This window comes from Trachurus trachurus (genome assembly GCF_905171665.1).
Source record: "Trachurus trachurus genome assembly, chromosome: 1".
NCBI lineage: Eukaryota > Metazoa > Chordata > Actinopteri > Carangiformes > Carangidae > Trachurus > Trachurus trachurus.
In genome coordinates this window covers 11,163,124-11,190,158 of record NC_139891.1, presented here as the reverse complement: position 1 = coordinate 11,190,158, position 27,035 = coordinate 11,163,124, and the positions used below count along the sequence as shown (strand labels likewise).

Below are 27,035 nucleotides of genomic sequence, written 5' to 3'. Positions count from 1 at the left end.
GTTGATGTAAATTTTTATCCCTGAAATACAACTGTCATAAAAAAAAAAGTTGAAATACATTATATGAGTTGAGTTTGTGACAGTTTCTCTCTTTATCTTTTTCATGATTTATTCCAATCTCCTGTCCTCATTTACAGTATGTCCCAAGACTAAGAAAACTTTGTCACATGAGTTTTACAATTCTGTCATGGCAAAAATGTAAATCTGTAAGCAAAGACATGTACAATTATTTGGAGGCGACAGATAGACGGCCTGTTGTAAGTCGGTCCTCAAGATGGTGCTGCAATCGCTGTGTGATGTCACATGATATCTATGGAAATTATTCTTATGGCTCAGGCTAGAAGAAAAAAATAAGACTTTCTCATTGTTTTGTTATAGTGGCACTGGTTTGAAAAGCTGTACTACCAATGATTCATTAAAACATTTAAAGTGCTGAATCACACACTGATATTGTTGTGATGTACACCATTGTATTTGCTCCCAGCTTTGAACCTTGGGTCAGGTGAGTGCTTGCCTGTCACCTGAGCTCTTTGAGACTATCTATGTTAATAATTAACCACCATGACATTAGACTAGGGCTAAGGACTGGGCACAACAAGTGTTGCCAGAGTGGCAGAGAGAAACCCAAAAGACCCAGCAAGTGTTTGACAAATTGTATGATCTAATGACAAACTTAAATAAAAGTTGAATATTTTCATGATTACACTAAAGCAGTGAACATCCGTAGGAAATACAATTCCTACTTCTGCGACAGCAGGAAGAAGGGGTGTTGCAGGTCGTGGAAGGTTTGTAGGCTTAACTGTCTGTAGGATACCCCTCATACATAATTTGTATCAAAATTTGGACAAGAAAAATATCCATACCTATACATGATATTTATTCAGAATATAGATTTGGGGTAGGCTACTTTTAACATTTATTTAATTAGAGCGCCTAACAATGATCTCCTTATCATACAGCAATTAAATCTCCCCTGACTGCGGATTTTTCACAATGTGATAGCACGTAGCAGGTCATGGGACCCGTATGCATGATGATTTAAAGATTTGATTGGTTCAAATTCGAAGCAGCTGTTGCGCGATTGGTGCACTGTTCCGTCAGTCTCCCATACTGGCCCGTGATTGGTTGTTCATCCGTTTCCGCTTCGCTAGCTTTTAGGCTTTTCCTTTTTTTTTTAAAGTCTTCCTTCTTCCCGTTGAGCTAATCGGTTTCGGTCAACCGTTACACCTGCCGCCCCGTTTCTGACATTTATCCTTCTACAACTACCCACAATATGGATGATTTTGACATGCTGAACGCGCCCGCCGCCGGTAACGGTGTCGGCTCGGAGGAAGACCCTGCAGCCGCTTTCTTGGCCCAGCAGGAGAGCGAAATCGCGGGGATTGAAAACGACGAAGGGTTCAGCATCCTGGACAGCGGAGACGTCCCCTCGTCGCTGGGAGAGTCCAACGGTGGGTCACCGCAGCTGTGGTCAGGTACCGGACCTTAACGGTTCCGTTTAACGGACCCCTACCCCTAACGTTAACGTTAACCCTCGGTTCTGAGGGACAGCGCAGTGGACAGGCTGCTGGCTAACGTTACCGTTAGCTGTGCTAGCAAATGAGCTAAGTTAAGCGTAGACGTTACCCTGTGTCTAACGTTACCGTTAGATGGAAACCACACAAACACATAAGCACGATTATATGAAAGTCAAACTAACAGGAGTATTTTGATGTTTGCTATGAGGCGATTAAAGCTTTCGACCGTCTTTCTAAAATGAATGAAGCTGTGTCAGATAACATCTGCTCTCGGTCATGTCATTCATTGCTGCCCATTTAGCTTTGAACACAAACCTGCTGACAGCGCTGTGTTTAGCTCCAGCTGTGTTTGCTAGCTAACCTTACACTCCCCAGAGGAAACTGATGGGGCTCAATGACCTTTGGCCATGACTGCTTCATTTCCTTGAAGCTGCTGCTAAATTGTGGTGTGGCAATTGTAATCCATACGAAATGCTGACACATCATATTACGAAATGTGTGTATGACAGTATTGAGGATTCAGCAAGAGTAAGAGATTCCTAGTTACAGCTAAAGGGTCTTTGTGATTATAAAATTATTGTCTGTATCTCTGCAGTTTTAAAGTACCTTTACCTTTACCTTTTACTTGATTTTTAACCAGTGCTTTCCTTGTTTCTTTTTAGATGGTGCTGTCAACGGAGACCTTCATGGGGTAAAGCTTCATTTATGTGCTTTTTGATCGCAGTATTTTGTCAGCCCCGTTGTTTGTAGATGTGGAGACCCTTAATATTCATATTCATAATTGCCCAAATTGTGCCTCCATGTGCACACGGTTTCGATCACTTGACTACTAAAATAGAGGTCTAACTTGCAGCCTCCCAACTGCAAGAGCTTACAATTTTGCACAAATGTCCACTAGGAGTCAATAGCTGGCTGATTTGGGGGGTCAAAGGTCACAGTGACATCAAGACATCCTACAGCAATTTTATCACATTTATGGAGGTGTAACACACAAAAATGACGGTTCGATATGTACCCTCATCGCGTCACTCACGCTGCCGCCCGCTCATCGCCAGCATACATTGAAAATGAATGGCAGCTGGTCGCTGCGGTTGCTCAAGTCGCTTTTGGTGTGAACGCACAGTAACAGTTCAAGCCAGTGACGGACTAACTATTGGGCAATGTGGGTAAATGCCACAACAGCCGCCTGATGATGCGCCTGCTCTGCCGCAAATAAATTAATAAAGCGAATCATCACGTCCCGATGGCACAGTGCTTAGTGTCAACACAGCAGCAACATGAAGTCATGGGCCCTCACAGTTCTGCTCTTGGTACATCCATGGGCCGCGGCCAACCCACTGGTGCTGAAGCCCGTGCGCAACGCAGCCCGACAGAGAGAGGAACAACCCCACCCCCATAGACACACACACATACAAGCAGGAGATTTTAACGTCTCCAAGCTCTGTTTTCTCGCTAGCCGTAGCATTAGCGGTAACCATGACGTAACGGGCTGCACGTGTAGCTGCAGGCGGACAATAAACACCCGCAACTTCTGTTTCGGCAACTCACCTGTACACACCGAACCGAACGTCCTGTACAGAAACGGTTCAATACAAATACATGTATCGTTACACCCCTACACATTTACCGTATATGAAGGTCTTTGTGAAACTTGCGTCTGATTCAAGTGTGCAGATACTCTTCTTTTTTGATCACATTTATACAGGAATAGATAATATAAAATGTACAAAACAACATGTTGCAGGGAACTAGTCTGAGAGGTGGGGGCACACAAGACAGTCATTTTAGTTTCTTCATTTTATAATGAAGATACAATCATTATATAATTAAATATATTTCTTATTAATCCTGCACTTTTCGAGTATTTGCATGGGAAATTCTGTGACTTGCAGTGTGATTTTTAGAGCTAACCTCCGCTGTTTGAATATCTGGCTTCTAGACTTGCCCAAACTTCCTTTTCCTATGCTGTCATTGCAACATTGCTGCTTTCTGCAATCTGCACTGTCAGGATTTCTTTCTAGCTGTGAGAGAAAATAAGCTGATGAAACCCAGTGAGCCTGATTTGGCTCCAATAAGGCCTTTCTAACACCATATTGTAAAGCTTTACACACATACATACTACATGCATGTCGAAATCAGGACAAGAGACTGAATACTGTAGCTGATCCAAATGTACCGGTACTTGCAAAGTTCAGATGATAATTGGAAAAATATATTGGTTAATTATTCAAGATTATGGACTGTGTTTGTCACCATATCTCTGTAAATGTCATTGAGAACGTGCTTCTCTATCATCTTATTTATCATCATTCCCTTTGTGTCTCAGGAAAGCAACGGTCCATCAGATGCTTACGCAGCAATTTCCAATGCAGACCGGCTGCAGGCTGAACCTGAGAGCCTACGCAAATGGAGGGAGGAGCAAAGAGACAGGCTGGAGTTACTCGGTAAGCACTGGCCAGAGGAGCTGGAAAGAACCTGCTCTCTGAGGTGTGAAGAAGTAAAGGTTGTTATTAGCCTGTGGCTACAATCCGGCTTGTTTACGATTTTGTTTCGTTCATGAACTTGCACTGTCCCACTTTAAATAAATTGGTCTTTTTCGTGTTATGTCTTTAAAACACCAGTAAAAGAACATCCATGTTAACGTTGACAGCCAAACCAAGCTTAATAACTCATGCTTTGGCGTTTTTAGCACTGTCTCCTGCTGTTATCTATACCCTTGTATCTGCCTTCTCATGTATGTATCGTTCCTCTCCCTGTTGACCCCCCTCAGACGCCAACTCCCGCCAGCAGGAGTCAGAGTGGAAAGACAAGGCCAAGGTTGAGCTGGAGGAGTGGCACGCCAGGCAGAATGAGCAGCTGGAGAAAACCAAAACTAATAACAGGTATTGGCATCGTAGGGCTCAATAATGCTCCTTTTTAGTAAACTTTCCCCACTTTTTCCTATGAAAGTGTTGCTGCCTGTAAGCATCACAAAACATGCAAAAGTACGGACAAAATCAATGGACGAAAGTGTATAGACAGAGGTAACATTAGGTAATATTACTGTTAAAAAAAACAAAAAGTCAAGGTGATGACATGGAGGATTATGAACAAAAGGGACTTCATTTTGTTTATATTATTATCCCAGAACCCATCCACCTCTGTGTTCCAGATCAGTCTTAAGTTGTCAGATCTCATGACAATGGCCTGGCTTGTTTCTTTAGCAACAGGTATTCAGTGCCATTGTGATAACTGCAGCATGCGGTGTAGACATGTTTTCTTTTTTTCATTAGGTCCATCTTATTTAACAGGCTCTTAGGTTGATCTGGTTGTCAGATGATAGTTACTGGCCAAGGCCTCACCTGATGCTGATGATTACCATTACTGTAATGAACTGACTTTAAAAACTGTCCTGCAGCACACGTTTTTTATGGCTCCATGTTGGCAATAACCAGAGCACGGGGCGTATTGTTTACGGGTTTTACCGTCCATCCCATCCTTATGAACAGTATATCTCAATAATCCCTAAAACGAACTTCTACAAATTTTGGCACAAATACCTACTTCGACTCAAGGATTGGACTTGGTGTATTGTGCCTTGAATGAAATTAATGGCAGCAATAGTAACTACGACTCTACCTATGAGAACCAATGATTCGGTATCAAGTCAAAACAAAACTTTTTTTCGGTACCAACGTGTATGAACACAAACCGTACGGACTGAAAAATTAAACAATGTATCATTTTCACATCTGGTGCGCACACTTGGTCCGCACTAGTATGTGTGAAAACACCCTAAAAGTTAATTAGTAGTTTTCTTGTTTAACTACTCAATAAAAAAAAATGATTTTTTTAAATTATTAACATGTCAATGTAGTGTTTGGTCTCAATAAACCAATATACCCAGTAAAATGAGAACAATAGTTCTTTTGTTTAATTACTCAATGAACCAATATACCCAGTAAAATGAGAACAATGGTTCTTTTGTTTAAAGCAGAAGTAAGCGGAATGTTTGTGTTAATATAAGTCTTAAATAGTTATATCTTCCGACAGCAATCACTTATATAGAGTATTTGGTCTGAAACACGGGTCTGTCAGTCACTCTGCTCTGCTGTAAGCCGAGGAGAAAACTTTCCTTGTAGCCTACAAACCTTTATCCAATGAGGAGAGAGAACGGCATAAAGGGGCGGTCCTCTCTGTGTGTGCAGCCAAGGGTGACGTAGAGACGAGGGCGGGGACTGCTAACTCCACCTGCTGACAGGAAGTTAGCCAAAACGACCGGGTCGCTTACTGCTGCTTTAAAGTACCCCTAAACCAAAAATGCAGCGAAGTCGCTAATGCACGGCATAACTAAACATTTTAGATTTGAAAATGCAGTTTCAATGCCAGAATCTGAAAAAGTTGGATTCAGTTTTTCAGCACCCAGTCAGGTTTAATACGTCAGAATCCCTAGCAACCAATCCCGTAGATTTTTTTTGCATCTCATTTGTTGTTCACTGTGATGGTGACACTTCACATCTACTTATACAGCTCGATGTTCAACAACAGCATCAGTGGGTGACGTGGCTGAGAGGCGTTAATGCCACCTTGAATGCAGGAGACCAGGGTTCGAATATCAATACGAGCCTCATGTTTTGACACCTCTGCCGTTACCGAGCAACCCGGTGGCTGTGGACGGGCGCAAGTCATGATGCATTTGCATACTCTTCATTCATAGAACCTGGATTTTTCAATGAGGGAGAAATAGTAGATGTGTTTCAGCCTCTTTGAGGGTTATTTTAAACAACTTTTTTGTGGGAAAGCAATTTTAATCAAAAAATAGTAATAGCTGAGCATTTTTACAAATTGTAAAATGCCTCTTTAGGGGGACTTTAACTACTCAATAAACCAATATACCTAGTAAAATTTTTAGCAATAAAGCTAATTTGTATAGAATTAGAATCAGGGTAAATCAAGTCATCTACATAAAAAAAGATTTAAAAAAAAAAAAAAACATGCTGCACCTTGGATTGATGCAGGGGAAATTCTTCACTGTGACTATTTATATTGTCCGGGACAGGGCTCCACCAATGCGGGTTAAGCTTCCTGTTATTTTCGTGTGGCACAGCAGCTAAGAGACATTTCTAAGAAAGCATCATACCAAAGAAAAGAAAATTCAAATGTAGTATTTTTTTTTTTTTTTACTAATCTAGAATTGATTTAATATAAAATGCACATTTTAGTAGTGTCCTCTTAACATAGAAGTTAAAATATAGTCTTGTATACTAGTTTTAATCTAATCTAGTTGAACACAACAGCACCCCATAACAATAATGTGCTGTTTTCTCCTATGGTTTGTTAAATATACTAAAACTGGATGGCTGGTACATCTGTGGCATGCGCCCAGGTACCTCATCATTCTAACAAGTTGACTTAACACTTAGTCTCAGTTTCTCCTGTGCTGTAATGAAGCCCTGCTGTCCTATTAATAATGAACTACAAGCAGTCCTGTCTGCTCTCATCTTGCAGCCATGTGTTTCTGCTTTATGGAAAACTGTCTCTACTTTTATAAATCATATGACATGGATGGTTTTCATCTTGTTGAAACGTATAACTTGCATAACGTCTTATACAAATGGGAAGTATGGTTCAAAATATGCGAAGGACTGGGGCTGCAATTAACTGTTTTTTTGTTTTTAACCACATCTGAACTGATTACTTAATCACTTAGTTTATACAGTTTATAAAATGTATTTTCTTTTCAAATCGGTGAAATTGAATGTTTCAGGCCTCCCATGTTATCATTACCTAAAGAGACCCCGAGGAGTTTGCTTTCATATTAATGTGGATGAATCTACTTTACCCACACCAGTTATTGGGTCCATTTTCAATAAATCGAGTTTCGGTTTCCCAGATGCGGCCCGGAGGGTCATGGGAATAACGCCGCCGAATCGCCGTTTATATTCGGAACTACGACGGTATCTGATCGTCTTCGAACCTCCGACTTTCATTCTTGATTAATGAAAACATTCTTGGCAAATGTTTTCCTTTCGTCCGTCTTGCACCGGTCCAAGAATTTAACCGTGCGCGTGGAGGCTCATGGGAAATGTAGTGTGAAAACACTTTGCTTTCCAAAACTCCTTTAAGCTCCAAAGATCTGTGTAGTCAGGATTCAACTTATTAAAATCTCAAGGTGGAAAATTTTTATTTTATTCTGACTTGCTTAGTTTGCCTTAAATGTGAAGAGCTAACAGTGTCTTGGAGATCACCGGTGCTGTGTAATTCAAGATTTCAGGGGGTGGACAGGATCAGCTGAGAGCATCCCTCAACCTTTGGTCACCCCCAACACTTCTGTTGTGTTCTTCCAAAAAACCTGAGCCTTTGATTATATGCCTGAGCGTATTATTGTGTGGTAACCTGTACTGCTTGTTTTTCTATCCTATTCTCCCTTTTACTGCTGTCTCTCTTCTCTCCTGCCTTCTTGCTGCTCTGTCGTTTGGGGCGGATGTTTGTCCAGGGTGCTGGATGAAGACTTCTACAAGCAGCCCTTCTCTGAGCTCATTGGTTATGTGTATGTTGCTCCAACTAACATCCTCCTCTTTATTTTTTGTTTTCTCCATCATCATCATTCCCCAGCATCTAACCATTGTCATCATATTCATTTCATAAGTTAGGGCATTAGTTACCAACTCCCCTCTGTTACCATGCTATAGTTTCATCTTTAGTCTATTTACCTATGTGGATTTATAATTGTTTGTTCTCATCTAACAACTAATTGCTGCTTCTTCTTTTTTTTTATTAGTTCTTAATACAAAGTGCAGTCATTTTCACTCCATATGTCTGCATGCCAGTTGTGAGTGGATGCCTGTCAGGATATCTGACCAGAGAGAATGACTGCATGCCACTACACACTAACTTCCACATCTCTTCAGTCATATCCACTGAAATCAAGTTAATTCTGACATCACTGTGCCTATGTTGATTTTTTATCCATTATTCACTTGCACATAATTTCCTTATATCTCATCAGCAAAATATTCAGCAAAAAACATGTCATAAGTTTCCAACAATTATCACTGGCTTACATTAATTGTATGAAATCTCTCAAAGTGTTTTGTTTCTTCTTAATGACTTTTTAATATTTGTGAGTTTCACTAAATTAATCCACAAAGTAATAGTAGAGTAGGATGCCTATAGATTTTATTTGAAGCAATTGTGTGTTTATAAGTGGACGTGGTGTTTGCGTCAGTATCACCTAAGGTTTGTCAAGCTTCCTAAATACTCTCCCCAACTCCCCACATTCCCAGCCACAGCTATTCACAGACTATGCAAAGACGGGGGCTATGTGCAGAATAAGATAGTGGCAAACCAAACATTAAATTTCTTAGTTCTAAATATAGTAACCCTTCTTAAGGTGTAACTCCTAATAAAATTGCATTAAAGTAACGTATTTAACACTATTAAGTGTTATTTTTACCACCTTCTCTTAGCTTTTTCAAAAAATATTTTATGTATTTTACTTGTCATGTAGTTGGCTTCATTTGTCGACAGAATTCACAACCTGAACCTACTGTTTGAGGATATTTTCTTACATTATAGACTGCTGAGGGATCATGGATCATGGTTCTAGGGCATTCCTCGTCTCCTCAGAGAAACAGTTTTCTAGCTTTGTGTCCACACAGTATTGTGTTTTTTTTTTGTTTTTTTTTTGTTTTAAAGGTCATTCCCAGGTAACACTTTACAGTCTTAAGTTTGGTTGCTGCACCCACTGCCCCTACTGTGTCTCTTCTTTCAGTCTTACTGTTAACATTAAATGCACAGCAAGGTTTTATTGCTGGCCCCACTGGTCATGTCATGAATACACAACTGCTTCAAACTGAATTGTGTTCATGCTTTATGAGAATGTCAGCTGCTCTGTAGCTACTGCTGTCATACAAGATGACATGCCAATTCGCCTTAAGCTAGCTGTACAATAGCCTGAGCTGTGCAGCCTTTGGTTTTGCTATCAAATTACTTGGGCCTCTCCATTAGCCTGCATTGTGCCGCAGACAACACCATTATTCATGGTGAATAGTATGGCATCTCTGCTGATTGAATATTTGTATTTGGCTTCTCCTTCCTGGAGTAGTTTGATGAGCTGCTCTTCTGTTTGGAAATTAGCACTCCAGGTGTGCCTTTTGTCTGGGAAATAGGTATTCTGTTGTGGTCATACAGTCATCTGTGCACACCTCATGCAGGGTATTTTGAATTCACATTTTGGATTTTCCAACTTCTGTTGAACAAATTGCAATTCAGTCTCAGCACTATAGATGTTGAATGCTCCTGCAGGTCTGACGGGTACCACTGGTTCTCATTCACAAATGCACTCAAAAGCGTGTGAATACCACTTCCCACTCAAAAGTTGTGACTGAAAAGGTGGGAGGTGAACAGACACACCTACACAATCTCTAAACACTGCCAGGAAACTGGAGCCAAACATAATTTTTAAAAGTAGTGAAATGAATAGAGTTATAAGTGATTTTATAAAGAAAGAAAATCCTCTTTGCCCAGTCTTGGATTAAGAGTTTTATAAATGATACCTCGGACTGTAATGTCCCTTTGTGTTTGGCATGACGGTTTACAGCATATAGACACCAAACCAAACGCTGCACACTGTTCTTTCTGTAGAACACAATAACGAAAGAAAATTAACTTTAAAAAAAAATGTCGCTTTTGCATGCTTGCTTCCAACATCTGCATTTAGCTCATTTTTGTTGTCTTTCATTTCGTCCCCTCCCCTCTCTCTCTCTCTCTCTCTTTTAAATTCTGACTTGTGAAACTGTTTCTCCCTGTTTTCTTTTCCTATGCACCTTAAAGCACACACATTAACCATCCTTGCTACCGCCTAGACCAGTTAAGTAAAAATATAAAACCCCAGAACCTCCAAATACTCTCTATTTTTGACAGACCATAGATACAGTTGTTTGTGTGTGTGTGAGTGAGTGTGTATGTATATGTGTGTGTGTGTGTGTGTGTGGGTGGGTGTGTTAGATAAGTATGCCTCTTACAGCTACCCATTTTACCAGACCAACAGTTAGATCCACTGCCTAGATAGAGGTTTGGTATAATGTCCCTCCTGTGATGTTGTGGTCCTCCTAGTCCCTTGTGTATTTGTAGTTGGTTGTGACAGTGAATGTTCATTGGCTTCTCATCCCCCATTTTGCTTTGTGTACCGTGTTGTAGTGAGTAGCCGAGTTTGTGCTTGCAGGTGGGGTGGGGACTAGAAAAAAAAGCCTTGTAAATAGAAAAAAATATACGGCAGTGGAATTATGTAATTGTTTTGTGGGTTGGATGTGACAAGGGATTACGTTTGTTTAGCTTGCATCTCAAAATGTTTTGTACTAGTGGCACTGATCCATTCCTAGTTTTTTTTTTTTTTTTTTTTTGTCTTTTTTTTTTTTACTTTTGTGTTTTTAATTTCCAGTATGTGGTAAGTTCTGTAGTAAAATGTCTTTTTTTTTTTTTCGTTTGGTTTTATCGATGGTTTGAAAAACACTTGAACCTTGACCGAGAGCACATTAATTGATATGTTTCCACAATTATGACACATGTAATCAAAGTGTGAACACATTTTTTGCCACATTTCCAAATAGCCTGCTTTTCAGCCGCAGCAAAGTGCATGGCTAAGGCCCAGTAGTGCTTTCAGTTCTTTTGGTCTTGGTTAAAAGAAAAAAGAAATTGAATACCAGATCTTGTCAGTATTGTTCCTTTTTTTAATCGAGTACAAGTATACAGATGAGCTTGTCATCCCTATACTTGGGTCTTGTTCAGGAAAGAGAACATTGTAAATATGCAAATACGGGGAAAGTGTCACGTCAAACTCCCCTCTCTCTCAGTTCTCTACTACAGAACTGTCTTTTTAACCAACCAAAAATGCTTATCAGACCTCTTTTGTTTTATTATTTATCAGCTTCAGTTTGTTTTCTCCTTGGATTTCTCATCAGTGTTTTTAACAGTGGGGCCTAAAAATCTCCAGCCACTTTCCCAAGTGGTGTCAAGACTTTTGGATTCCACTGTATATGTACCAACCTTTAGTGTTGTAGAGAGTTGAAAATACAAGTGACTGTACTGTCATGTGTACGCACAGTTGGGGGCATGTCACAGGTAATGGTAATGTTGCAGCGTGGATCTCTTTGTGAGCGTAAAGACAGGTGGATGTTTGTTTTGTGTGAAGATTGAACTGCCCTGAGGTGACCTCTGCAGAACCAACAAGACGCAGAACAATATTAAAACACAGACTTTTCTGTCTGGATTTATATTGTGGAGATGTACAAGCAATACACCAGCGCAGTATTTTTAAAATTGTGATGATTTCTCTGGCGGATCAATTGTGCCAGATTTAGCACCATTATAGTCAGGACGCCACTGCCATGTTTTCAATGAGAACTTGTGTTTGTTGAGAGTCAGCAGAGGATTTTCTCAGGGCTGTACGTATATGTGATGTTTATCTTACCTCTCCCTCCACTGACTGCTCTCTGGTCCATGTCCTCTTCTCTCTCCTCTTCCCCGGCGCATGCAGGGCGGCTGAGGAGGCCATGATTTCAGATCTGGACGAGAACAACCCCGGCACCGAGTGGGAGCGGGTGGCTCGGCTCTGCGACTTCAACCCCAAGTCCAGCAAGCAGGCCAAAGACGTGTCCCGTATGCGCTCCGTCCTCATCTCCCTGAAGCAGTCCCCACTCGTCCGCTAGGCAGCACAGGACGAGAGTTATTCCATATCATCCTCGATCACCTCACACCAACCAACCAACCCAACTCAACTCCCAACATCCCATTTGTATTGTAAAGACAAGGGGGCGTATGCCTCTTCTGTCCATATCCGTTTGCCATACAAAGCCCTGTGTTCTCTCCCCATTGGAAGGATCTAGCCAGTGATCCCATTCCCATCTATTTCCTCCGGGCAGGGCTGTAGAAGCACCAGCTCACCATTTTCTGCCCCACGAAAGGTTCCTACCTGTGTGTACCACTTCTGCAGACCAGTGAAGACCTTTTTAGTTCCTCTTTCTTGTGGTTGAACGAGATCATGGCCAGTTAGATCTTCACCTTGTCTCACGGGTCTGTGGTTACACTTTTGTAATTGTTGCGAGTTGGGACACTAAAAGGGAAGGGTTGATGTTTGTTTGGGCCGACAGCTACACTACAACCTGCCGCTCTGGCCCCCAAACAATATCATTCCCATCATGTTGTACTCTAACTCTACCTGTCAATCTTATGAATCTTTCATTAAACCTCAAGGGTTGATAGATGTAAAATGGATTCATTCACTTTTTGCCCTCCAACATATCACCTCATATTTCCCATCCTGACAAAAAGAAGTATCACCTGAGTTTTCTTTGTTTTGTTTTTTTGTTTTTTTTAAAGGACCAAACTCTTAAGACAACTCCAAATTCAGTGTGCGTCCTGAACTGTGTGTAGAGCCTGGCTGTGGCATGTTGTGTTAAATTTTCCAATCTATGCATTTCCTTTTGAAAAGCCTCTCTCCCCCTCCAGTCAGGAAGTGAACAAAGTCCAGTCATTACAATAAATGTGTCCAGTTTGTATGTGCGTTAAACCTCAGCAGTGTGTGCGTATGTACTCTTGTGTACCTTTGTACATATACAGAAGGCAATATATATACAGTATATAAAACATTTATGTCACCAAATTTAGACAGTTGTGGTTTTAAAGAAAAGTAGATATCAGCCAGCTGTTGCTTGACCATGTGTGTTCATTGTCCATTTGATTTCAATATCAGTAAAAGGTAATGGAAAGTCAGCGTCCTGTCATTCTTCTACCTGATATATTCTGTGGTTGAGGAGTGTGTCGGCTCTGTGTTCACCTCAAGTTCACCTCACCACAGCTTCTGGAAAGACAAGTTCAACAATAATCTATCTTTAAAATGATGTTTATTCCGGTCTAGCCTGCACCATCAATTATAAGAGACTCAGACTAATCACACAGTCCGATCAAGGGTTATGTTTCTACAGAGATAAAGAAACATGAAATATTTACTTGGAAACTGTTTGTCGCCGGGCCGATCGCTCGCGGCTCGGGCACAAAATAGACCAGACGCTAAAACGATCGCTGCAGGGCGCGAGCCGGCCGCGGAGGGGCACGCCGCGGTGCATCTGATGTGAACAACACAGCTGCGGTTCTCGGCGCTTCGCGGTTTTTCGCGGCGCTTCCTCGTCCGTGTGTACCCGACGTGAGCACTGGTATTTAAAAATCAAATGGCAGAGGGAGAATTGAGAGTGAGGAGTCACGTGCCGATGGTCGGCCATGATGGAAGGAGACGCTATCAGTTGCCAGGGGCAACGTCATCAGAACAGCACAGAGACGGACTAAATTCTAGCTCTTTTTTGCGCCAACAGATCAACAAATTACTAGAAAGAATAAGGAGAAAGTAAATCACTGAAGCAGTTTTTAACACAGCAGTGATTTCCGGCATTGTAAAACAGTAAATTACGGAGTAGACGATTTTGTTTTGCCCATAGACTAGTAAGGCTTTTGCCACCGGAATCCTTCCATCATGGCGGAGAAGGGGGGAGGGGCTCTGACATGGATGTATTAGGGCTCTGAGCTGTGACGACAACTCCTCACTCTTGGTAGCTTGGGCAGCTTGGGTGCTTCAGGTGGAGCGGTCCAACAGTTTGATCAGACCAAGGTGGCTCCTAGATTTCCCGTTTTTCAAGGGAATGATTTGAATGATTCAAATATAAATTTGAATACATGTAAGCAGTTGGATATGGAATTTTCTTCTCACTTTGTCTACACACTGTGCTTCACTGTAGCTGTGTGTAAACATGAAGTTGTTGTTGTTGTTGACCTAACTGATGATATTCCTCTCCATCTTTTACTGTGTGTAGACTGTGGACAGTTGCAACACTTTTCACATTTTTCTCAGTCACTCAGACATTTGGAATGACTAGGCTCACCATACTTTGATTGACATACATGCGTCCGCTAATTAGCCATGCCACTTAAAGATGGTTACATATGACATATCAATCACAATATTCATTTGAATGGAAGAATTCAGAACTGACCCCAAACCTGGGGACAGTTGCAACGGATCAGGGAAGGTTGCAACATTAAAAAAACACAAATTTCACTGATTAACTTTCAATTTTTTTCTCAAAAAGCATAGTAGCCTATTCCTAAAATTTGCATTGTCTTACAAAAATAGCAGGGGTTCCCAACCACCAGGCCGGGGATCATTTGGTAGGCTACCAGGCCGCAGAGAGAGAATGAACAAATATAATTGTTTGTTTTGTCTAATTTACACTTCCGGTCGTTTATTTAGGAAATTTTGCCACTTTCTGTGCCTTTTCCCAGCACTGCGCAATTGACAAGCAGGTCAACAAGCGTGAAAGACTAAAAAACACAACAGAAGACCCGACAACTGCCAACATGAAGAAAGCTGCATTTAAAAGAGAAAAAAAAGTGTCCTATAATTGTCAGTTCATTGCAACAGGTGATTCACATGCTCCCACTGCACGTAGGTAAGGTTTAATAAATGTGGGGACTGGCTCTCCAGCATTCCATCACTTCGTTCCTGCGGGTTTTATTAAAGGCCCCATGGCATGAAAAATGTGATTTTGGTTATTTTTTCGTGCTTGGAGAGGTCTCTGGGCCACGTATATACTGTCCCATGCATCAAACTGGTCATAAACGGAGAAACACACACCGCCCATTTGTAAGAACATTCTCTTTAAGACGAGCAGATAGCACTTCCTCCTTTCTGTGATGTCACACACAAGGTAACTCCGCCCACCGTGACCAGTTGTTTTTTTTTTTCAATTTTTATGAATGCAGCTTAGGCTTCAGTTACTTGCCTGTGATTGGCCCGACCACATGCCACTCAAAAACTGTCAGCCAATCAGAGGAGAGGTTCTCATTCTCTCTTCTGATTGGCCAAATGACCTGTGCCTGCTAGAGCTCCAGAAAGAGGCAACAGAAAGGGGCAGTATAAACGATATTAAGCAGATCACAGGTACTCAAAACCAATGATACATCTTGTTAGGGATATCAGCAGCTAAATAAACCCAGAGAAAAGTGCACAGCATGGGGCCTTTAAAGCAGTCAAAAATGTAAGACACAATTACGGTAGGTATAGGTTAGTTGAAACATGAGACTAAACTTTACTACTACTTTACTGCCACGGGGCTAATGCTTGACTCCCTCACATTCAACAGGACACAACAGCTCAAATACAATTCAGAACAACTTATATAAAGAAAAAAGTTTCACACCACTCAGGATTAACTTGTTTAAAGGGATAGTTCACCCAAAATTGAAATTTCACTCATGTTGACTAAGGGCTGGGAGAAGTTTTAGAGTTATCCGTGGCTTCTCTGAGTTACAGGGGGTCTCGGCATAGCAGTGCATGTCCATATAACGGTTGCAAATGGATACCAACTGTCTTCGTAACAAAAAGACACACCAAAAAAGATCCAAATACCTCCATGCTGCTCGTATGTAATGTCCGTCTTGTATTGAAGCCCCGAAATGCAAAATTGTCCCGAAAAAAATTAAACAAGTCTATATTTCAAGCTTGTTTTGTAGCGGAAGCTTCTCGAAGCTCCTCTTCCCGGTTCGTCAAATTTGGACTCAGAGAAGCCACGGATAACTCTGAAACTTCTCCCAGGGTGAGTAGATAATGAGTGAAATTTCAATTTTGGGTGAACTATCCCTTTAAAGTGGTAAAATGTGTAAATGCTCAATCTACTAAAACAATCATTTTGTGCGATATATTTGGTGTTGATCAGTAATCTCAAAGTGGAGAATATGTTCAGTGTTAGTTCTGATGAGGTAATTGTGTGCAACTTGGCAGTCTCCAGTGTAGAGAGACACAGGTTCAGCTTTATCTCATCAGTCAGTGAGACATTGGTGTTCTGTTTTATTTGTTAATCAGTAAGGCACAATATCAACTCAGTTAGTAAAGGCACATATTAGTGTTAAGAGAGTTTTCACCCTAACAGCAGCCGCATTAGTTTGAATGAAAAGTGAAGCTGTGAGAAGGAGGAGCAGGAGGAGAGGCGCTACAGGGCTCTGTAGCCTGTTCACAAATCGCCACATTTACATCAATAAATAAATGTTTTACAATGAACCGATCAGTCTGCATTACATTTTATTTTTACGGTACATGGAAAAGACACTTCACTACTCTAAACCAATAGGGTGAGACTAGGTCATGGGCACATTGCATTGCAGTACACAATGTAGACTGGTCAGATGTATACTGGTGATTATTTTTTTACTGCATACTACATACTGTAGGTGCATTTTGGCCGTATCAGTACTACTAGCAGTAGCCATCGTAATGGTCACACAACCCCGAGGCAGTGGCTCATTTGGGGGACAACCGCCATTCCGGCATCACCAGTCCGACATACACTAGGCCTCTAATTGTCTAAATGGCAACACTTAATTTTCTATCAAATGTCCCATCATTCTGACAATTTTTGCCTCCTATGGTCGGAATGGCGGTATTTTTTTCTTTTTTAAAACATCGTGCCTTTCCGATAATTCCTTTAATATCGTATTTTTTCCTCAAAAGATTTTGCACTGGTTGGGTTTAGGCAATGAAGACAGGAGTTTAGTAAAAAGACCAGGTAGTAGCTAGACAGGCAGACTAGTCCCTGTCTGCGCTCTGCTGCGTAATTACGCACAACCATGTGGATATTTCTCTATCAGCATGTCTTAAAGAAGGGAGTCACCTGTTGAGTAACGCACATTTCCTTATATGGAAAGCTTTGTCGGAATGGTGGGACGTTTGCATGTCGGGATAGTGGTATGTCGGAAAGGTGGTCTGTCTAAATGGTGGTCTGTCGGAATGGTGGTCTGTCGAAATGGTGGGATGTCGGAATGACAGCATGTATCCGGCTCATTTGCATTTAAAGGGATGGCCACTGAAACAGGCCGTTTTGCACAGGGCTGTTTTGAGAGGATGAACAGAGTCCTGTGATGTTTGATCTTTGGGGTATTTTGACCAAAGCATGTCACAGACATGTCTATAAGACGTCTCAAGAACTATTTTAATTCATGGGAAAGGAGCATAATAGGTCCCCTTTAAAGTGAGATAATGTGAACTCTTTTTACTCTTACTCTTTTATGTATAAAATAAGGAAGGGAACTTGACCTCAAAAAATAATATAAAACAATCTGATCTCAGTCCACCACACATCCAAGTCCTCAGCAGAGACACAGCTAATCAGACCTCCAGGAAATATTTCTTACCTTGTGTCCAAACAGTCAGCACCATTAGTCATCCAGCTCCAACTGGTTAATAATCCACCAATATTATGTCCTGTTTCCACAGACAGAACACCGATGGGAGCAGGACGCGCTCTTGGCAGCGAAACTGAAAACTGACAGAGTAACGTCAGGTTGTAGTCGGTTGATCCAGTGAATGATCAGCTTTCCTTACTCTTAGTTTTCTTCTGGATGTAAGCGGTGATAAAAAAAAAAAAAAAAAAAAAAAAAAAGGTTGGGAACCCCTGCCCTGCAGGTTGTGTGTAAAATCCAGGAAGATAATATTGGCAGGGCAGGGGGTTCCCAACCGTTTCTTTTTTTATTACCTGTAATCAACTGTAAAAATGTACACTGAAGGTTCTGAATGTAAGCAATCTCATGGTGAGACACTCACGTGATTGGCTGTAAAGGAGGGAGACATTTACACGTTTTTGTCACGTCAGGGGAGTCTCAAAAGTCTCACACACAAATGCAGCGAGGTTTACAAAAAAAACAAAAAAGCACTTTGTGCAGCTCCGACAGTTCATATATCAATGTAACAAGCTCCAAATATGTATTTGATGAAGATTGCAAATACTTTTACATTTGCGATTTTTTTCTCTATTTGTGTGTGCATCGGAAATATGTTTATGAATCTCGTCTTTTTTTTACTTAATGAAACATATTTGTGTGTGCATTAAAAATTTATTTGTGTTTTGAGTCACATATAAATCCCCAAATGCATTTGTGAATCTTCTTTTGTGCATTTATTCATTATGAGACTGTTTTAGCTCTATAGAACATTACATTATTTGTGTAGTTTTGTGCATTCAGTCTGCCTGCACAACATCTAAAAAAACATGAAGAGTCAAAGCTGTTCTCTTGTTTGCTGGGTGTGTTGCTCTCAGAACACCAGTAAACCAGTGTGTGTGTGTGTGTGTGTGTGTGTGTGTGTGTGTGTGTGTGTGTGTGTGTGTGTGTGTGTGTGTGTGTGTGTGTGTGTGTGTGTGTGTGTGTGTGTGTGTGTGCTTGCGTGCGTGCGTGCGTGCTGCTGGATGAGCAAATATGTAGGTGGGATCAATCAGGTGCTATAAAAGGCTCATTGTGACTCCAAATCTTCCTACTCATTTGTGTACCTGAAGGACGCTGCATCACTTGGCATCTTTCACCTGAAAGGCTTTGAGAATCCTGACTCCTCTTCACCTTCGCCACCAGAATGCCTTTGCAGTTTGAGTTGTGTCCCGGTCGAATGATTGGAGGTGACCACCCATGCTTCATCATAGCTGAAATTGGACAAAACCACCAGGGAGATGTTGAGATTGCCAAGAAAATGATCAAAATGGCAAAGGTAAATTAAGAAGGTTAAACTGTGGCTGTTTATTTTTATTTATTTATTTTAAGAATATTGTTGCTTTAATCTGTCAAAATTAATCCAGTCTCTTCTCTTCTCCTATTCCTGTCATCTCAGGACTGTGGTGCAGATTGTGCCAAGTTCCAGAAAAGTGAATTAGAGCACAAATTCAGTAAGCGAGCCTTGGAGCGCCCCTACAATTCCAAACACTCCTGGGGCAAAACATACGGCGACCATAAACGTCATTTGGAGTTCAGCCATGATCAGTACAGGGAGTTGAAAAACTATGCAACAGAGATCGGCATCTTCCTCACAGCCTCTGGCATGGATGAGGTAACATAATTAATCAATATAGAGCAGATATATTTTGGCTTTCCTTACATTACTGTATTGCTCAGGATCAAGTAGAAATACCCAACATCTTAGAAGAGTCAATTGCCATCACTTGAAAGCACTTAAGAACAGAGTACATACAGTGGGTTTGTGTCCTAACCACGTTGATTTCCACAGATGGCTGTGGAGTTCCTCCATGAGCTGGATGTGCCTTTTTTCAAAGTTGCTTCCTGTGATGCCAACAACTTCCCTTATCTGGAAAAAACAGCCAAAAAAGGTACACAGCTGTACAACATATAACATCATATCTCTCTCTCTCTCTCTCTCTCTCTCTCTCTCTCTCTCTCTCTCTCTCTCTCTCTCTCTCTCTCTCTCTCTCTCTCTCTCTCTCTCTCTCTCTCTCTCTCTCAACAAAAACAAAAAACAAAAAACTGAAGTACATGTCAAGGTTAGGGTGAGGCCCCTAAAATGTTGCTGTCACACATGCTGAAAGGTTAGAATAGATTCCACTTAATTTGTCTTCTCTCTTTAAACCGAGCGTTATAAGAGGGAAAACCTTTTAACCACACCTCAATATGTAAATTCTAGGAGTGGCCAAACTAAACCATGGGGACAAATGGTGCCTATCTGACAATTTCCTTCAATGAAAAACATGCAAAATGGTCACAGGTGTTGTCTTTCTTGTTTTCTTCCATTTCTTGGTGTACTGATCTGTGTGTGTCAGGTCGTCCCATGGTGGTGTCCACTGGGATGCAGTCCATGGAGACGATACGTCGGGTCTACAAGACCGTGAAAGCCCACAACCAGAACTTCACCATGCTGCAGTGCACCAGTGCCTATCCTCTGGATCCTAAAGATGTCAACCTCAGAGTGATCAAGGTAACATGAAAGGAACAAGTCTCCCGGTCACTCAGCAGCATATCCAGTCGGTCTTTCTTGTTTCGGGATTGGTAAAATAATCACTCAGCACTAATGCAGATACATAAACCCTTTGAATTTTATGCACCTGTTCACTATGGCAAACACAATAAACTTAGAAACATGAAAGATGGTTACAATTGAAAATTGATAATCAGTTTAGTTTATCTAGAAGACAAACTGGGCATGACCATGAATGTTATGTCTAGACAAAAACAAGCTCAACAATAGCTTCAATCCACTTGGCAGAGTGTCATCTGATATCACTGACATCATTGTTATCATATCATTGACAAACACAAATAACGTCAGCATCAGCATATAAAAAGATACACATTAGTGGCAAATACATTTATGTTTCACTCTTCTGCTGAAGGAATATCAGAGGGAATTTCCAGATGTTCCCATTGGATATTCTGGGCACGAACAGGGGGTCTACATCACTGTTGCTGCAGTGGCAATGGGGGCGAAGGTCGTTGAACGCCACGTGACCCTGGATAAGACCTGGAAGGGAAATGACCATGAAGCTTCCCTGGAGCCCTCAGAGCTGAAAGAGCTGGTCCGAGCCATCCGACAGGTGGAGATGGCCATGGGATCACCTGTCAAGCAGATGCTACCCTGCGAGAAGAGCTGCCACGTCAAGGTTGGTTGTACTCCATACAAGAGACTTATAAGTTCAGGCTGCCTCCTCCTGCTCTGATTTTTCACTCTCAGATTGAAACCAAATTCTTTGGTATCACTCACCCATAGATCTGAATGATGTGTAACCACTGAAGCAAAGTTGGGCATCCAGTTTGCCAAGTCTGTTAACCGTAAGGTAAAACTATTTTTGTCTTTGTCTTTCTGTGTTTGCTGTTCCAGTTGGGCAAGTCAGTGGTTGCCAAGGTGGCGATTTCCAAAGGAACGTTGCTGAGCCTTGACATGTTTGCAGTGAAAGTTGGCGAGCCGAAAGGAATCCCTCCAGAGAATATGCAGCAACTGGTGGGCAAGAAGCTGAATGAGGACGTGGAGGGGGACGAAAGCATTTTGGGAAGCATGATAGAATAAAGGAACATAAAGGTTGGGAGAAAGAGGTAGGCAGACAGGCAAACTGACCGAGAGAGGGATTGAAAGACAGAGAATGAGAGACAGAGAGAGAAACAGACAAGAGGAAGGCTTACAGGTTGTGATGCAGTGTAAACAGACAGATAAGCAGAGACTGCTGATGGAAGAAAAAAAAAGAAGTAGACTAGGCTATGTGTTCGGTTTGTGTGTCTTAGTTATAGACGAGACGTTTGAAAGACAAATTTATTATGCCTACAGGTCTGAATAGGAATGTGATACGGCTGTAAAAAAAAAAAAAAAAAAAAAAAAAAAAAAAAAAGGGTGTCTTAACAAGACAGTAATTTCAAGATGTGCCATGATATTGTGCCAACAAGCCAGTTTTACACCTTCAGAACTCTGTAGCTGTAGCTACTTGGATACTATACTCAACACTAGCTATATTTTAAGATATTCTCAAACCAAAAGGCAGACAATGGGATTGCATGGCTATAGTGTGATGTGTAGGCTACTACATCTTAAATGTTGTGGACATTTGCATGACAATGGGAACACATTTGCGCCGGCTACATTTGCATCCCTGCATTGCATAGCATCGGCTACTTTCTGCACGCCACAGGCCTCTAAGAGAGAAACACAGTCTGTGAATGTTATTTCTGTTTAGAATGATCTGTCCCTGCCTACTTGACCCCAACTGTAAATTACACTCTTTAGCTTGAGATGTGGTTATGTTTGAATGGGTTTCAATGACTTCCTAAATGTATTGGTGGGGCATTTGTAACTGGGAATTTACCTACACCCTATGTTGATTTTTAAGGTGTGTCAGGTGGCCATAAATGATTGTGTGTTGTTCATTTTGAAAATAAACATGACTATAAACATGGCTGTCTGGTTTTATTTTTATTAAACAATTTTCTATTCAAATTTGAGAGGCACATATAAAAATCGGTAAAAATGTGTGTAAAGCTGTGAGGGGTTGATGCCTATTTATTTAGTTTTAATTTTAATAATCAAATATTTTGCATTTTAACGACATATAATGGAATGACTACAAATTTATTCGCCCACTTTTTCACTTTCATCCGTTTACTGTAATATTTGAGCCATTTCTACATTGAACCAGATAATTTCTAATAGACTGGCTCTGATTGAACTACGAAAACGGAAGTCCTTCGCGGCCCGGATGTGCATCGCCGAAATAGTTCCGGTCGGCGGCTCATCCTCGGAAACAACTCATCACCATCCTCCTCCTCCTCCTCCAAGTCCAGCTCTCTGTAAAGTGATTACCTACTGTCGCCGGCCGCTCTTCGTTTCTTCTCTGCGGACAAAATGCCTCTAAAGTTTGAGCTGTGTCCCGGCAGGATGATCGGGGGAAACCACCCGTGTTTCATCATCGCTGAAATTGGACAAAATCACCAGGGAGACATTGCGATTGCCAAGAAAATGATCAAGATGGCAAAGGTAACACAAACCACACAGAACGACGATGTATTGGTTTACTTTGAGTGTGTTTGCTTTTTTCTATCATCTAAAACAGCTTGCACACATAAACACACACACACAATCACACACGGATGAACGTGCAAACGACGTCTCCACTGAACTCCATTGAAATATTAAGCAATTTAATATGATGCTCGCCACAGCTTCCTCCAATGAGCCATTCGTTTGAATGAAATAGAAACCGGGTGTACTTTGTGATTATCAACCTTAAAGCCAGAATCAGTATAAGGGTTAGAGTTAATATGCACTGTTTAGTATATTTCATATGTCATACACCACCTTGCTGTGTAGGTTCAGCTCCTTATGCAACCGATTGTTGTCGGATAGTTTGAGACTACTGGAGTCTAGTCTGAAAATTCATGCATGTCCCGCCATAGTAGCTGCCTTAGGCTACTCTATTCAGACATAAGCCACTGAACATGACTGCTCTTGCTTATTCAGTTCAACAATATAATACAGCCAACACGTCTGGTTTCCTCCTATTAGTTGGTGTGGCTGTTGGGCTTTAAAACTGCATCAAAGAAACAGTAAAGGTGCCATTTACCTTCTGTTCAGTAAAATCAGATAGAGTAAAGACTACTTGTTCTATCGGTAGTTTGGTTTCTGGCTGCAGCTTTGTGTTTTACTGCCCTTGTACATTTCATTGTACTGGAAAGAAAAACATATCTGACTCACACATTATAGCCGAGTTCAGTATTTACTCGGTGTTGGTAACTCTACACCACCACCAGTCTTGTGTCACACACGAGAGTTGCGTTTGGTTCTGTGGGAACTCTTGATTTGTTGATTTTTATTTATTTTTTATTTTAGTTTAAAAAAAGGAAATCTAATTTTTGCATGTTCAGATGTCCTTTACTCTTCAGTTGGGTTTTCTATCCCAACCCTTTTGAATACTCACTCATATTCATCTTCACAGGACTGTGGTGCAGACTGTGCCAAATTTCAGAAGAGTGAATTAGAGTACAAATTCAACAAGCGAGCCCTGGAGCGGCCTTACACCTCCAAACACTCCTGGGGGAAGACCTACGGAGAACACAAGCGCCATCTGGAGTTCAGTCATGAACAGTACAGGGAGCTTCAGAGTTACGCCAAGGAGGTCGGGATCTTCTTCACTGCCTCAGGGATGGATGAGGTAAGGAAGATATGATTGAGGTGCTTGGTGGTCGAGTGGTTAAGAGCAAGTCCCATATAACTGTGTGTCTTTCCACCTGTCTCTCTCCTCACCTAACCGTGTCTCTTCACTGCCCTGTAAAATAAAGGCAAAAAAGAAAGAAAGATGTGATCACCTGATGACATTTCTGGCAGGTTTAAGTTTAATCTTATCTGTTACTCTCTGTCGTTAGATGGCAGTGGAGTTTCTCCATGAACTTGATGTGCCTTTCTTCAAAGTGGGATCTGGAGACACCAATAACTTCCCCTACCTGGAGAAGACTGCCAAAAAGGGTGAGCCTGATGATCTGTTACAACTAAAATGGTTTAAGTTGACATTAACTAAGAGATCTCAACTATGAGTGAGCTAAAAAAAAAAAAAAAAGAGAGAGAGTACTGTGTGATTGTTACTCAGTCTGCTCTGCTGTGATATTTCTGTATGAGGTTCTACCATAGCACTCGTTACATTGCTGCCCTCATGTGTGCGTCAGGTCGTCCCATGGTGGTGTCCAGTGGGATGCAGTCCATGGAGACAATGCGCCGCGTCTACAAGACGGTGAAAGAGCACAACCAGAACTTCACCATCCTGCAGTGCACCAGCGCCTACCCTCTGGAGGCTGAGGATGTCAACCTCAGAGTGATCGCTGTAAATACACTAGAATCAGATTTTATTAAGTGTCGGTGGGGGGCCATGTTGTCTCCCACACCGGGAGGATGATTAGATTTATGGTATCAAGTGCTGTTTGTTTGACAGATCTATGAGTTTGAAGGTTTACTCATTTATTACTGTGGAAAATGATGAAATGAGAATATGTGCTGCCATATATTCAACATGAATCAGTCCAAATTGCACTGGCACTAATAAAGAGGGAGTTCATGTTGTAATGATAAAATATCTGTTGTGCCAGTGGGGCACAGTTTTACAATTTCACATACAAGACATGAAATATGACTTCATTGGGAGTATTTCCATAGTTTTTGAGTGGAAATTAGAAGGGAATAATTATTTATTTTGTTCCGATATGTGAAAATTGTTTTAGATGAAGTCCATAATCTAATTGAACTGAAATTTGAACGTGTCCTACAAACTTAAATCCAGATTTCATTGAGGTCTGTTGTCCACAGGTAGCCTATATCCTGATCACGAAACATGACCAACATGAAATATGAGATTAATAAGATCGGATTCACTTGTCTCACCCATTCCAGGAATACCAGAAGGAATTCCCTGACATTCCCATCGGGTATTCGGGCCACGAGTCTGGGATCAGTATCTCGGTAGCGGCTGTAGCTCTCGGGGCAAAGGTCATTGAGCGTCATATAACTTTGGACAAGACGTGGAAAGGAAGTGACCACGCAGCCTCACTGGAGCCGTCTGAGCTGACTGAGCTGGTCCGCTCCATCCGACTGGTGGAGAGAGCGCTGGGCAGCGGCCTCAAGCAGATGTTGCCCTGTGAAAAGCCATGCCATGATAAGGTCGGATTTCCTCCTGTGGAAAATATTTATGAAAAAACCCTGTTATGAGAATAATAATTATAATGTGTTTCTTTCCTTTCCTTTCTTTCTGTCTCTTTCTTTTTTCCACCAGTTGGGTAAGTCAGTGGTGGCAAAAGTCAAAATCCCCAAAGGAACTGTCCTGACTGTGGACATGTTGACGGTAAAAGTGGCAGACCCCATGGGTGTCGCAGCTGAGGACATCTTCCAGCTGGCCGGTAAGACTGTGACAGAGGACGTGGAGAAGGACGAAAGCCTGGTGCCGGGGGTGGTGGACAACTACGGAAAGAGGGCTAAGTGCTGAGGATGGAAGAGGGGTTTGACACGAATAAAGAAATTGGCACTTAATTTGAAAGAAAAAAAAAAAAAGAATAGTTTCCTGTGGAGATAACTCTGAAGGAGCTGGAGATGACACCTGCAGGGGTGTGATGCAATTTTGGTTTGGTGCCGCTGAGATCTCTGACTCTGTAGTCTCAGACCACCAGTGAATTCTATTGCCACGATAACTCATTCAGTGAGGTTCATTGCCAAAGCATTCATTTTATTTTGTAAACCATGCCTTAATATAAAACACACTGTCTCTGGAAAATAGGCTCCTTAATCAATCCACCATTATCGTACAAGAGGCTCAGAAGCAGTTTCAGCTCCTTATACTGTACAAATGCAGTGCTTTTCTGAGTTGGCACATAAGCCAGTTACTGTAACTGTCAACTACAAATGAATATTGAACATGTGGAGGTGCGGCTGCTACCCAACATCTGTTTGTCCAAAGGTCAGTGTATTCTTTTTGTTTGTGCTCACTGAGCTGAAATAGAGTGACTGAAGTTAAACCCTTGTACTTTCTGTTTGGCCTTGTTTTTGTCATCACCCAGGATTCTTCTGTCTTTTTCCTATAGCACCCCAACACTGTCCACTTACTGCACTTACTTTAGGGTGTTGTTTTCATGTGGAAAAATGTTGAGACTGAATAAAACAAACAAGAAACATCTCTTTGCAATATCGTTTTGGTCTTTGGCTGGTTCTAACCATGCGCTAATCTTCACAACAGGTTCTTTCTGCATACATTTTCTTAATTATACTATATCACACCTTATGCCAGAACATACTGTGTTACAAGAGCGTTAAGGAGAGTTGTGTGTGCATCATCTCAGTGAGTTTAAAACATTTCAGGTCATAAACTAATTAGGTTAGATTTGATGAGCAGATGATCGGTGTGGACGTCTGTGTTGCAGGCGTCATGATGCTAATGCAGATATCTCCCTTCTGCTATATCTGTTCTGATGAGAATTTGCCTTCAATTGCAATGAAGTTACTGCCATTGCGTATAAACGGTCACCACTCTCACACTATTGATATCAGCAATATGATCGCAGTCTTTTACACCGCAGGCCCCATAGCTCATGAGTTCAGTGATATCATGGATGTGGATCATATCAGTGCGGACCATCCAGCTCGTCAACATTAGCCAGAATTTGTGAGTCTCCAGCTGATTTTCTACAAACAACATCTGTGTTTGTTGG

At 41.4% G+C, this 27,035-nt stretch overlaps 3 protein-coding genes across 4 annotated transcripts; all 3 read left to right on the top strand.

Annotated features, from left to right (window-relative positions):
• The first annotated feature begins 1,176 nt into the window (after positions 1-1,176).
• On the top strand, positions 1,177-13,258 carry clta (clathrin, light chain A). Of its 2 annotated transcripts, none has more exons than XM_083983014.1 (5): positions 1,177-1,451; positions 2,180-2,208; positions 3,844-3,961; positions 4,288-4,399; positions 12,034-13,258. In XM_083983014.1, the coding sequence occupies exons 1-5, from the start codon at positions 1,274-1,276 to the stop codon at positions 12,203-12,205; spliced, it is 609 nt and encodes a 202-aa protein (XP_083839140.1). In that variant the 5' UTR covers positions 1,177-1,273; the 3' UTR covers positions 12,206-13,258. The 2 variants fall into 2 exon arrangements, with proteins under 2 accessions (XP_083839140.1, XP_083839139.1); XM_083983013.1 differs by having other exon boundaries at positions 1,177-1,475.
• A 5,684-nt stretch (positions 13,259-18,942) lies between these two features.
• Positions 18,943-21,375, top strand: LOC310987491 (N-acetylneuraminate-9-phosphate synthase-like; the record flags this gene model as incomplete). Its single annotated transcript, XM_083973773.1, has 6 exons — positions 18,943-19,074; positions 19,195-19,410; positions 19,588-19,687; positions 20,135-20,289; positions 20,705-20,971; positions 21,190-21,375. 6 exons carry the CDS (start codon positions 18,943-18,945, stop codon positions 21,373-21,375), a joined length of 1,056 nt encoding a protein of 351 aa, XP_083829899.1.
• A 1,195-nt stretch (positions 21,376-22,570) lies between these two features.
• LOC310987481 (N-acetylneuraminate-9-phosphate synthase-like) lies at positions 22,571-26,496 on the top strand. Its single transcript, XM_083973761.1, has 6 exons — positions 22,571-22,830; positions 23,789-24,004; positions 24,216-24,315; positions 24,513-24,667; positions 25,231-25,497; positions 25,610-26,496. The coding sequence occupies exons 1-6, from the start codon at positions 22,699-22,701 to the stop codon at positions 25,817-25,819; spliced, it is 1,080 nt and encodes a 359-aa protein (XP_083829887.1). The 5' UTR covers positions 22,571-22,698; the 3' UTR covers positions 25,820-26,496.
• The last annotated feature ends 539 nt before the right edge of the window (positions 26,497-27,035 follow it).

Bases quoted from the DNA above. Each gene is read 5' to 3' on its own strand.
- clta (XM_083983013.1), top strand. From the start codon at position 1,274: ATGGATGATTTTGACATGCTGAACGCGCCCGCCGCCGGTAACGGTGTC. The intron at 1,476-2,179 runs GTACCGGACCTT...GTTTCTTTTTAG, and splicing joins GTCACCGCAGCTGTGGTCAG to ATGGTGCTGTCAACGGAGAC. The intron at 2,209-3,843 runs GTAAAGCTTCAT...TTTGTGTCTCAG, and splicing joins TCAACGGAGACCTTCATGGG to GAAAGCAACGGTCCATCAGA.
- LOC310987481 (XM_083973761.1), top strand. From the start codon at position 22,699: ATGCCTCTAAAGTTTGAGCTGTGTCCCGGCAGGATGATCGGGGGAAAC. The intron at 22,831-23,788 runs GTAACACAAACC...TCATCTTCACAG, and splicing joins AAATGATCAAGATGGCAAAG to GACTGTGGTGCAGACTGTGC. The intron at 24,316-24,512 runs GTGAGCCTGATG...TGTGTGCGTCAG, and splicing joins GGAGAAGACTGCCAAAAAGG to GTCGTCCCATGGTGGTGTCC.